The sequence below is a fragment of the Diplotaxodon limnothrissa genome, linkage group LG17 (genome assembly GCF_057381915.1).
Source record: "Diplotaxodon limnothrissa isolate DT_005_m linkage group LG17, D_limnothrissa_male_GT1.1, whole genome shotgun sequence".
Classification (NCBI taxonomy): domain Eukaryota; kingdom Metazoa; phylum Chordata; class Actinopteri; order Cichliformes; family Cichlidae; genus Diplotaxodon; species Diplotaxodon limnothrissa.
Window position 1 is genome coordinate 36,162,675 of NC_140612.1, and position 12,654 is coordinate 36,175,328.

The 12,654-nt window shown below is 42.2% G+C and overlaps 1 protein-coding gene across 2 annotated transcripts; it reads left to right on the plus strand.

Moving 5' to 3' along the window:
* Positions 1 to 1,356: 1,356 nt before the first annotated feature.
* LOC146615362 (protein Wnt-7b-like) lies at positions 1,357 to 11,725 on the plus strand. Of its 2 annotated transcripts, none has more exons than XM_085375978.1 (4): positions 1,357 to 1,666; positions 2,802 to 3,028; positions 8,019 to 8,290; positions 11,246 to 11,725. In XM_085375978.1, exons 1-4 carry the CDS (start codon positions 1,584 to 1,586, stop codon positions 11,723 to 11,725), a joined length of 1,062 nt encoding a protein of 353 aa, XP_085232104.1. In that variant the 5' UTR covers positions 1,357 to 1,583. The 2 variants fall into 2 exon arrangements, with proteins under 2 accessions (XP_085232104.1, XP_085232103.1); XM_085375977.1 differs by having other exon boundaries at positions 1,594 to 1,676.
* The last annotated feature ends 929 nt before the right edge of the window (positions 11,726 to 12,654 follow it).

Sequence of the window (12,654 nt, forward strand, 5' to 3'; positions counted from 1 at the left end):
CTGCTATCTTTCGCCGGTTGCCACAGGGAATTTAAATTAAGCGGTTCGTTTCCACAAAAATACCCTCAATTATTCCACTTAGTTTTGTTCACATGATTGATACCCTGTTCAGTAACAGATTTCTATCAATATTATCTCCTTGTGGTCATTTCATCAGTTCAAGTAAATCTTTGAAAGGCTCCATTTCGGCCTGCAAAATGTCAGCAAGCCAGGAAAATATGCACTTTATCCTCTCCCCTCCTCTCCGTCCAGTCTGTAAGACAGACCTATAAAGCCTAGCCCGAGTGCTGGTGAAGATCTTTTGTTTTCACAGCACTTTTAAGTACAAGTGTTTGCCCTTGTTTGCACTCCTGCATGCATTCACCACACAGAAAATTGTCCCGATTAATCAGTATCTTTATTTTCTGCTTGCCCACACTGAAAACTAATCTATAAACCTCTTTTGTTAAACAGTTACAGCAGTTCTCTGTAACTCTGCAGATGCAACACCAACTGCTGCGCATTCTGGCACCGGTTATGTAGCTGAGTGACATTGTTCCTTCATGTCACCACATGAGGGCGTGTTGTCGGAGGGTACAACCACAACACAGCTGGAAGCTTGAAGAGTCGGAGACACTGCAAATCTGAAGCATTTCAGCAAACACCAACCAGCTGAGAGAAACTGGAACTCCAAGAGTTGTCTCTTTGGGAGTGCAAGTAATGGTTATTAAAGCCATTTGTTTGGTGATACCCACAGACAGTCGCTAAAAAGCTATTCCAAAAAAATAAATAAATAAAAAAATAAGAATAAAAATATATATGTATATACACTGCCAAAAACCCAGAAGATTATTATTTTTAAAACACTGAAACCAATTTTGGGTAATTCAAATATGCAGTTATTCACTGGCATTGTTGTTTTTCAGAGTTATGAATATTACTGGTTGAGTTTTGGATGTGCTGGACTTAACTGTAACCCTGCAGTGGTCACGGGTCCGAGCACAACGGGGGGATGAGGACAAAAAGGAATAACGAGAAACACATTTAACTATTGACTGCCACAAAAAAACAAAAAAACAAACAAACAAAAAACCTTAAAAAATATATTTTAAAAAACGCGAGAAAGAGAGCAGAGTGGGAGAGGCGTGGACGTGGGTAGGAGGTGTGTAGGGGGTGGGACACAGAAGGATGCAGGGTATGCAGCCTCATCCCGGGGGCTGGTGCACCGGGAAAAAAAAGGCCACCGTCTCTCTCCCCTCCAAATACTTTAACAGTCTCACTTTTGGAGACGCATCCGGACATCCGGAATCCCATCTGCCTCCCCCCTCCCTACCCTCTCTCCTCTCTCTCTCTCTCGCCTTTAACACCTAGCCCGCTTTCAGTCCAGGTGGCAGAGCGCACATCGGCCGAGGGATGCAGACTCTCATCTCCAACAACACACGGATAGCGGAGCTGGGAACAGCCGCCGACAGCCACGGCTCCGTTAGCTAAAGAAGACGAACAGCTCTGCATTTGCGTGGACTCTAAAAAAAGGATACATTTGTTCTCAATTCTTCTTCTCCCTTTTTTTCTTAAACCCAAGCGAGCAAATCAAGCTGTGTTCAATGCGCAACCATGCTCATCATCTCATCTCGCAGTGCGCTGCTGTCCGTCTACTACCCACAGATCTTCCTCATCCTCACCAGCGGTAGCTACCTGTAGGTTTCTTCTGAATGAACACATGTAATTTCTCCAGCAGGTAGTAGTGCCTTGTGCGCAAATTAGCCAATTACGCACAGGGAAATTGGACTAACAGAGAGCGAAGTTTTGTTTTTAGTGCAGGTGTTTATTTATTACAGCTGATTTTTTTTTTTTTATTATAATGATTATTATTTTTAGCTCAGCATTTGACTTTGCAAAATGAAGAAATCCGACTCGTGCTTGCATCTCGTTCTGGTGTGGCAGAGATTTTATTTTAGAAAGTGAGGTAAAATGAAATTTGGACTATCCAGTCCCTCAATATACGGGAAACATGGGGAGGAAATGCGTGATTTGTGACGTACAGTTAATTTCATTTTATCCTATCATAGACTGCCAAGGAACAAGAGCTGTGGATTTTTCCTTCAACATATGGCCACGTGTGTCATTTTCCGTCTCATATTGAGTCATAAAGATTGAATGAATTCGCTTGAGTGTATGCATGTAGCCAATATTTAATCGGCAAGATTTGTGCACGTCCTAGTGTGTGCGCCGCTGATGAGATGACCTGCCCTCGTGGATTTACACATTACACCAGAACCACTTTGTCATAGAAGCACCTCGTCAGACAAGGGCCATAATTGGAAAGCAGCATATGGAAAAGCCTCATTTTTGGATTACTCCACGCTTTGCCCACAGGCCCAGGGCTATGTAATGAGCTCTTTTCTTACAACATTAAAAGACCCAGACCCTCACAGAGAGAATGATTGCTGCACCATACATGCCTCTCATTCATATTAAGGGCAGGTTCTGAAGCCTTAAAGTAGCTGTGCTGGTTCATGTTTTATATAATATAGAGAAAGAGAGGTGGACAGAAATGTCTGAATTTGAAAACCAGTTTTTCTAATTAAATACGGCACTTTCTTATGTCTATATAAGAGTCCATTAAATCAAACATGATAAGACTTATGTTTTTATTTAGTTATCTTGACAAATGTACCCATTTCTCCTCTTGACAATAACATCTTGATACCCAAGCAAGGTTTAAGTTAGGGGAAGAATTCAAATCTTTCTGATTTCACTCAGATTTCAGTTCCATAATTTCTATTGTTCTCTCTCACTAAGCCCCATTACTCTCTGCCTAGGGCGTTGTCTTCTGTGGTAGCTCTGGGTGCCAACATCATCTGCAACAAGATACCTGGACTGGCCCCACGTCAGAGAGCCCTCTGTCAGAGTCGCCCCGATGCCATCATCGTCATTGGTGAAGGTGCCCAGCTGGGCATCAACGAGTGTCAGTACCAGTTCCGCTACGGCCGGTGGAACTGCTCAGCCCTGGGAGAGAGGACCGTGTTTGGACAAGAGCTGAGAGTAGGTCAGTCTGGTTGAAAGTCAGCTTCTACAAGAAGTATTAACAGTTTTTCTCTGCATAGACACATAGACTGTATGCAAAAGATGGAGGCAGCCACTGCATGGTTACCTAAAGATTGTAGATAAGTTTTTGTTCTGCTTGCACCATGTTGGATTTTTTGAGCCAGAGGTGACTACATAAAGACAAGCAAGTCAATAAATAAGTTATCAGCTAATGGTAGCATACTTGGTTAGCAAGCTACAGCCACAAAATATACTGCTATACGAACCTGCAAAATCTGTGCTAACTAACATATGCTAGAATTTAAATTTCTAATACTGAAGCAAAAAATATTTCATGAGATAGACATCACAGCTGGCCAAAATAGTTTGTCAGTTAATCCCAAGATAACCAGAATCAGAATCCTTTAATAATGCCTAAGGAAATTATGTATACACCATTAGTGCAAACATACCAAGAATCTCAGCTCAGTAACTTAGCAGAGGTGTGTCAATGCTCATTTCAATCAAAGAGGCCGTGTCCCAAATTTTAAGTCTTAAAAAGATCCAAACAGGTGAGTTAGGAAATATTCTGCTTTCCGACAGTTGTTATGAAGAGGAAAATTGGCTTTAGAGACTTAATCCGTGTTTCGTATCATGCTCTAAACATTGTTAATTTCATCTTTAATGCTGGTTATTTCAAAACCGAGTCAGTATGGACTGATGTATGCGTTCTAGTCAAAAACTTGGGAGTGACATCACTCCAGAGTTAGCACATTCCAGAAAAAGACAGGAAAAACAGCATTTGTTTTGGTTCTTAGCAAGGTAGAGCCATGCAGGTATTACTAGCAACACTGCATAATGCATATATTTTTTTGTGTTACAAAACACATTCATGGATAGAGCCTGAGTGCTCTGAAAATGCTTATTTAGTGAGTCAAAAATACAGAATAGTGGTAGTACAGATGAGAAGTTTACCGTTTTTCTACTGTTTATGTTTATTGCTGCCATCTCAGGGTATGTTGGTCTGCTCCGACTTTTCTGAATGGTAAATCCAAGTTGAGGGGGTTTTCCACAAAAAATTTCCAAATCACAATTTCCGACTTATTCACCATGAGTATCTTTTGGAGTCAGCCCCTAGTGGCCTTTAGAGGAACAGCAGTGTTTTACACTTCCAGTTCTACCATGGAGGTTGCTGCTTGTAGATTGTAGAATATGTGAAAAGTAGGCTGAGACTGAACGGCTTCAAGGACGAGACAGGGGTGTTTGAGATACTGACATAGTATCAAGTACAGATTGACAATATTTAATATAATATGACCTATTGAGAGTAAAAAGGTGACAGAAGAAAGTTTATTGGCTAACATTTTACAACAGTCTGATTAAATTAAATAAGGTCCAACAGGTGGAAATGATAGATGTGATAACAGGTGGACTGTTCAAACCAAGCCCAGCCAAGATTTCCCATCACTGAAAGTTGAACATCAGTGCGTAGACGAAGCCATTCTTCTTGCCACAAGAATCTCTTCTCATTCTTCTAGTGTTGCCTTTGAACGTCCTGTCACTATTGTCAGCGCTGAGAGGAAAAAGTTGGAGCACTGATGAAGGCATTTCTGTTTGGAGCTCCACACACGAGAGAACAATGAATGAACAAACTCCAACTCTAACGGCTTTGCTAGTATTCCCAAAGGGGATTTAAGCGACTCTGCTTGCCATGCATCGTGGTTGATGGGGCAAAGACTTTCTCTGTGAAGCCTCGCTTTAGGTCCATCTCTGAAAGCGATGCATAAACACAGACACGAACACACCTCCCCGCTTTTAGTCCTCATTCTTCCCAGTTTTATTCCTCACAGGAGCGTGTTTGCTCCTAATGTGAACCTCTCATGTAAATCACATTGTAGTTGGAGCTGTTTTGTTGCGGTCTCGCTGTGGGTTTGGATGCACGTTTAATCTAGCATCTCTGGGAGCAATCACTTTCTTCAACATGGGAGACGGGCAGACGAGACGTCTGGATCGCTTTATTTCTTTTGTCAGAGGAAATGTCTCTTTTCTTTTGTGGTGTGTGAACAAGACTCAGAGAGACGCTCTAGACCTTACTTTGATCCTCGCGCCCTTTCCATGAGGAACAATTAAAAGACTTTATTTTAATAAGAAGTAAACTAGTTAGCAGGCTGCAACAAATGTGTGAGCTTTCTAGATATTTTGGGGGGAGGGGGGGTTGTAAAATAATTTCTTGTAAAATCACACACATCTGTCACCTGATTCTTACCCATTTTCTTTAGTCTTAAAGACAGAAATGTGAGCTAGGGTCTTAGCCCCCTCTCATGTGGCCAATGTGCCATCCACCACTTTATTTGATTGACCTGCTGAGCCTGTGAACTCATTAAATGTTGAGAAAGACCAGCGAAATTCATGCAAAACCACTAATTGAAGTCAGCTCCAGCAGCTGGATGGCAACAATGGAACCCTGCATGCACTGCTGTACAATCAAAACAAATCACAGTGCGAAGAGATGGCTGTTTGGCTATTGAATGCGCCTGATGCCTGGAGAAAGACTCAACCATACAATATATCCGAATGGGTCGCAGATTCAGCCTGATGAGAGACGACTAAAGAGTTTGTTTTGAGTTATGGAACGAGCGAACCGCAGGCCTGATGGTTTGCGAGAGCGAGTTTGTCAGGTTGGAGGCGCGCCATTAGAATCGCCTCCACCAGAGACGCCATGGATTAATACTCTGGGGCTGCTCAGAAGAACGGAGGCCCGGCATTATCCTGATTGGTGAGCGGGGATATCCTGTTACCAGCTTCTGTGCCAATAAATCCATCCCCTTTCTGCCCCCCTCCCCCACCCCATAAATATCAACGTGTTTATTCTGAAGTTCAATTGGTGACACGCAAAAAGCTTGGAAATGGGCACATCTCAGTCGAGCCTGGCCACAGATTATTTCAACATGCAACACACAGCGGTATCATTTGCTGGAATGATGCGGACCGCCTAAGACAGAGACAGAATGACACTTGAGCTGCGTGAGAAATCCCATTGATGAAAAACATTAAGCAAAGTAACTGCGAGTGCTGATCTTTAAAGAAAAAAGAAGCTCCTCCAGTCAGCCAGTAGATGTCACTTGTGTTTTCTTCACCATGGTGATCACTGCTTCAACAGTTACCGACTAACTGTGCAGATCAGCGATGGAGCATGAAACAAGGCTTACGGAGAAAAGATGGAGTTATGAAACTGTGCCTTTACTCTTAGGCTCATTATTTTGCCTCTTACAGTAAATTTACGGAAGGCATTAACAAATACTGTTATACACCACTGCTCTCTTTCATATTTAATCATGTCCTTAAAGCAGTGAATATTTTTTTTCTCTAAAGCCAAAGAGCAGCAACCCAGCTTTGCACATCAATACATTTTGAGGGCTTTTGCCTTTTCCGGAAAGCTGGAAACGAGGGACTAGAGAACTTGTCGTGAAATGCAACAAATGTTTGGCTGCTGGGGTAACCCCATAAAATTGAAAGGCCTTTTGTCTGCCCACACAGAAGTGTTTTCTTTTATTTTTGCCTTGCGTGTTATTTGACGTCAAGTCAAATCAAATCATTAAAAAAACAGAAAAAGGACACTACAAAGCATGCACGGTGACCAAGCTTTACTTGGACGGACCTTAGGACAGACTTCACAGCTAAAAGAGAATAAAATAATAATAAAAAGGAAAAGTTAAAACAAGACAAGCAATGCATATGCAAATGCCAAATATTCAGCCTAGTTTAAAAGCCAAAAACATAAAATGTGTTTTCAAATGATTTTTTTTTTTTTTTTTCAAAAAAGAACGCTAGTTTTGGAGAGGTCCTGATTTAACTCTTTACCCCTTGAAAGCCTAATAGGAGGAATCCTTGAAGCTTTAAGGTGTCCCGAGAAAATAGATCTTCAGCGGTTTGGTGACCTCATGGTAATTCTACCACAGGTCTGCATAACCTCTAATTGAGCAGAGGGCTAATTAGCTAAAAGGAGTGACTTGGTAGTGTCAAGGAATCAGTACATCAGAAGTGACTTTCAATGGGTCAAGACAAAAGCCTTTAAGCTTACAAACATGGGCCACAGTCCAGAAATGCTGAATGCTATATTGTCTTTAAGCCCAACTTTTTCCTGATAGCAACACTTTTTGCTAAGAGCATTTGAAGAGATGTCAGAAAGACAGAGAATAATGTCTTTCTGACATCTTGTCAGGTTGCTGCCTTGATAAAAATGAATATAGTATTGAAGGGTTCTCTGTTAAATCTTTCAATGCTCAGTTCAATTCAGTTTTTCAAGTAGAAATGTTAAAAATCCCTTCAGATGTGTCCTCATGAGCTGAAAGGTATGTTCCACTACATTAAGATCAGGTGACTGATTTGACCATTCTCTTTGCCTGGAGAAACTCTTGGGTTGCTTTTGCAGTATACCATAACAATGCCTCCACCATGTTTGATAGATAGTGTGGTACGCTTCGATCATGAGCTGTTCCTTTCCTTCTGCATACTTTTCTCCTCCCATCATTCTGGTACAAATTCATCTTGGTTTCATTTGTCCAGTGATTTCTTTCCCAGAACTCTGCAGGTTTCTTTTGATGTTTTTTGGGAAAGTCTAATCTGGTCTTCCTAACCAATCTGCACCTTAGTGTAAACACTCTGATTCTTAGATTTTTGCATCTCTTGACTGTAGACTTTGACAACAGCAACAGGTCCACCTGTTCTTGACTTTGTTGTGAAGTTGTGAAGAGGTTTTTCTTGACCATGTAAACATATATTTCAGTTTTCTTCTGTGTTGGTTTTGGTGTTGCTGAACTGGCCAGTGCATATATTCTGTTTAAGAGTGAACCAGGTTGTTGATTTGGCCACTCCTAAAGTTTCTGCTGTCTCTCTGATAGGTCTGGTTTTTCAGACTAATGATGGCCTCCTTCACGCCCATCAGCATCTCTATGAACCTAATATTGGAATAACAATGGATTCGGTATATTAACATGATTCTATTTCTTCAGGCAGCAGGGAAGCAGCGTTCACTTATGCCATCACGGCTGCTGGAGTTGCCCATGCAGTAACCGCAGCGTGTAGCCAAGGCAATCTGAGCCAGTGTGGTTGTGACCAGGACAAGCAGGGCTACAATGACCAGGAGGAGGGCTGGAAATGGGGAGGCTGCTCAGCTGATGTCAAATACGGCGTGGAGTTTTCGCGGCGTTTCATGGACGCCCGCGAGATCAAGAAAAACGCCCGGAGGCTGATGAACCTGCACAACAATGAGGCCGGGCGAAAGGTAACACATGATCACAAAACTCTATCTGACCAGTTGTAAACTAAACAATAAAGCAAATAATAATTAAACGATGTGTGACATAAAACGTGAGCGTTGGTAAGGACGACTCCTAAATAGAGCTGTGCCACAGGCCTACAGCCCATTCAATGAATTACTAAGCATTAAGTCAGAGTTGAGGATATTATCCCCCGCCTCCTTTCTCAGCGGCAGCACCAAAGACCACACTTCTGCGCCACCACAAATACTGAACCGACTGGAGGGACTTCCAAAAATGCGATAACCACGAGGGGAAAGACAGAGTTTCTCTTAAGACCAGAGCTGTAGACAAACAAGTTACAACATGATGTAATTATGAGCTTTAAGTCATCTCACATTGAAAATGCATCGAAAACAAAATACAGCTCGGTCACCAAGGCAAACAGTCACCTGTCAATTTTGTCATCTGAAAATATTTGTATGGCAATATAATATAAATCTGGCTCAAACCACAATGTAACTCTATACATGCATGGTTGCACAACGGCTCTGGTCAGTTTTCTCGGGCTGACATGCTATTCTGTGGTCTCAGCAAAGGTAAAGTTAATTAGAGACTACAGTTCGGGGGTATGAGTTATTTTCCCCAGGTTTTGACATAAAGTTGGCCTATATGTTGCTGTGCTGAAAGTTGAAGTGCCCACAGAAAACCCAGCTCACCAGAACAGACAGACTTGAAGGCTGAGCGAATGCTATTAAGGATTTTAAGCAATGGACCTGCAAATTTAAAATGACCATTTGCAACACACAGAAGTGTGTACACCCCCGCGCAACGTCAATTAAATGTCGAATTATTCAAAATGATGAACTTGTACTAGCTGCTTACTTTTAAGTTGAATGGTCAAGTGTTTGTTCTCATGTGAAATTAAAAACAGGCCGATTCTATTCAAAATACAGGAAACCAGAGCAGCAACTTTTAATAACAGATTCGATCCGTTTTGGCATGAAGAATATCGGTGTCACACAGATTTCTGATGAGATGCTGTGCCGTTCTTCAGAGACATTTCTTTCAGCTGTTGGTGTTCTGCTGGATTCCAATCAGGCAATACACTTGGCCTGGTCATAGTTTTGAGTTTTCCTTCCTTTAGAAACTTTTGTGTGCTTTGGATGATTATCATGCTGGAATATTCGTCTTCTGCCAGTCATTTTGTCAGCCGGTATTTTGGGATTTCCACGGGTAGCCATGGCCCATCTATAAATGTCATCTCTTCAACCTCCTTTGCATTCATTCAGCCCCGTATCACCTTGGAGCTTCACTGCTGGTGTGGGGGTCCCGGACGAGTTTGCGCCAAACACATTGGAACCTATCTAAGGCAAATAAATGTATCTGGCTTCATCTGACCAAAGAATGCTCTCCTAAAACCAATTTTTGTGTGGAAGAGCAAGCAGGACCTTTTTTGGAAGTCATCCTTAGAGTGTGCACCGTCCTTTCGCACTGTCTCAGATGTCACACAAACTCTGACTTTCACTGATAAGATAAACAGAGGCTCAAAAGTTACCTCTCAGATTTTAACTAGTCTACAGACTATGGTCTGTGGTGACATTTCAGGAGGTTAGTGGCACTATGGCTGGCTCTGTTACTCTTGATTAGTGCTGCAGCTGTGTTTTGACTGCTTTTGAGTCGGTTACTGATCTTTCTCCATGTTTTTCCAACCTATTTTTCAATTCCTTTGGCAATTCTACTCTATAAGAAGCCATAAAGCAGCCAAGCAGACAGACAGCCCATAGCTTCAACATTAAAAGGGCTGTGGGGGATCAACACTGCTAAAAAAAAAAGAATTAAGGGAACACTTCATTATCATAGTATAACACAAAAATCAGTTAAAGTTTCAGTTATGAAGCATGAACCACTTTGAATGAATTTATCTGCTTTGATTAAAATCAAAGTGATAACATGTGGAGACGATCCTCGAAAAGGGAATGGTTTTGCAGGTGATGCCCACAGACCATTGCTGTCTCCTTATCCTCATCCCTGTATACAGTATGATGTTGCAGGCAGCGTAACGTTTGCCACACCAGTTCCATACTCTTCTGCATCTGTCACATGTGCTCAGTGTGACAGTGTTTGCTCAGAAAAACATGCATAAATAGCTTTCATGTTCATGTTATAGGGCTCTGGCAGTGAACTTCCTGCACCTCTTCATACAAAGGAGCAGATACCAGACCTGCTAGTGCGTTGATGTTCTTACACAACCGTGTCCAGCTCTCCTCGCGTAACGGTCCATCTCCTGGTATCTCCTCCACATTGTTGAGAGTGTGCTGGGAAATACAGCAACCCTTCTTGGATGGATCAACCCTGAATGGGTTAGGATTTACGTACCAGCACCCCCAAGCACCACCGAGGACACTAGCAGTAGCCAAAACTGAAGAAAATTCAGTCAGGTGGGATGAGGAGAGAGGAATGGTCTGTGGCCAGCACCTACAAAACCATTCCCTTTGTGGCGACTGTCTTGTTGGCTCTCCAGTGCACCTGTTGTCACTTTCATTGGCACTAAAGCAGATTAAATCAGAATGGTTTTTGCTTTCTAAATGGGCAAGTTTATATCCATGAAGTTTAACTGACTTTGATGACCAAATGTTCCCTTAACTTATTTTGAGTGGGGGATGTTCCGGCAGTTAGGCCAACTGGAAGTCAAGGATTTACTCAGTTTGTTAAGATAAGATAAGATAAGATAAGATAAGATAACCTTTATTAGTCCCACACTTGTTCTCATGATAATGAGATTTCTTGTGTGTAAGCAATCTCAGGTGTAATTCATTTTTATTGCATTGAGTTTCTATTGTAAGACCTGTGTTTTCAAAATACTCTTTCTTAAGTTCTTTGCCAAGTTTTATTGTTAATTGTTACTTATCCTACTGATTAGGCTTTTAACCACCATGATTAATGTGTACCAACCTAAGATCTACTCTCTGTGCGCTCAGATCCTGGAGGAGAGAATGAAGCTAGAGTGCAAGTGTCATGGTGTATCTGGTTCCTGTACTACTAAGACCTGTTGGATCACCCTGCCAAATTTCAGAGAGATCGGTAACCTGCTGAAGGAACGCTACAGCGATGCAGTTCAAGTAGAGCCAGTTCGAGCCACGCGGCTTCGCCAACCCTCCTTCCTGCGTCTCAAACAGGCTCGAGGCTACCAAAAGCCCACAGACACAGACCTGGTGTACCTGGAGCGCTCTCCCAACTATTGCGAAGAGGACAGGGCCACAGGAAGCACAGGGACAAGAGGAAGACTGTGCAACGGCACCTCGAGCCTCGCAGACGGCTGTAACGTGATGTGTTGTGGTCGGGGTCACAACACACACCACTACACGCGAGTCTGGCAGTGCAACTGCAAGTTCCACTGGTGCTGTTTCGTCAAGTGCAACACATGCAGTGAGAAATCAGAGGTTTTTACTTGCAAGTGAGGAAACAATGAGGCAGGGTACCGAGAAAGGAAGGGAAAAGGGACAAGGGTACGAAGGGAAGGGAATATGAGAAGCTGGAATTGGAAGTGAAGAATTTTGGAGGTATTTATTACATTTTGCACATTCTGACATCCCATCTGGAATGGAAAACAAAGTGGAATTTGATCGGGAGCAACAGACATAAATATTTAAGACACGTAACTGCTTGCATGCTAGAGTAAAAGTGACATGACAGTGAAAGGATTTTTAAGATAATATCAGTGACGTATCCTACAGATGTTCCACAGAAGAAGAGAAAGGCGACTGTTGGATCTTGGAAAACGTCTGGAACACGCTAACTGGAAATACTATGAAGTAAGATTGCAGCGGAATGCATTCAGCTCTACACTGTACTCAGTTTGAACACTGAAAATGAATTATTTATGTCAAAATATTTTTCACACTTAGAGGATGGTTAGCAAATTCACGTGCTCTGGCATTTTTTTTCCTCTCTCTAATTCATGCGGGCCACAATGGTTTTGTCATATGGAAGCTCAATTACAGCAACTAAACAGCAAAAATAATCTTTTTCCATTTTTTCCTCCCATAAAGGGCAACTTACTAGTGCTTTATTCTCTTTTTTGCACTCACGTGGTTATGTTTTCTTTTTTTATGTCATGAGACATTGGTTACTTTGGGGAGCTGTTGGGTCATGGACATACACTCACCGCCGATGCTTTCCTATGCCAAGAACCAAAGAGGCAGAAAAATACACATGAAGTACTTTTAAACACCGTACTTGTCAGTTTGAACGGCACCTCGTCTTGACTGTGTTCACTGTTTTGTTTTTGGAAGGCTCTTGACTTCTGTGAAAACCATGTAAGCCTCATTGGAACTCTATAGAGGTGCAATCAGGTTCAGATACATCCAGCATTCCCATGAACGGCAGA

Bases quoted from the DNA above. Each gene is read 5' to 3' on its own strand.
- LOC146615362 (XM_085375978.1), top strand. From the start codon at position 1,584: ATGCGCAACCATGCTCATCATCTCATCTCGCAGTGCGCTGCTGTCCGT. The intron at 1,667-2,801 runs GTAGCTACCTGT...CTCTCTGCCTAG, and splicing joins CTTCCTCATCCTCACCAGCG to GGCGTTGTCTTCTGTGGTAG. The intron at 8,291-11,245 runs GTAACACATGAT...CTGTGCGCTCAG, and splicing joins ACAATGAGGCCGGGCGAAAG to ATCCTGGAGGAGAGAATGAA.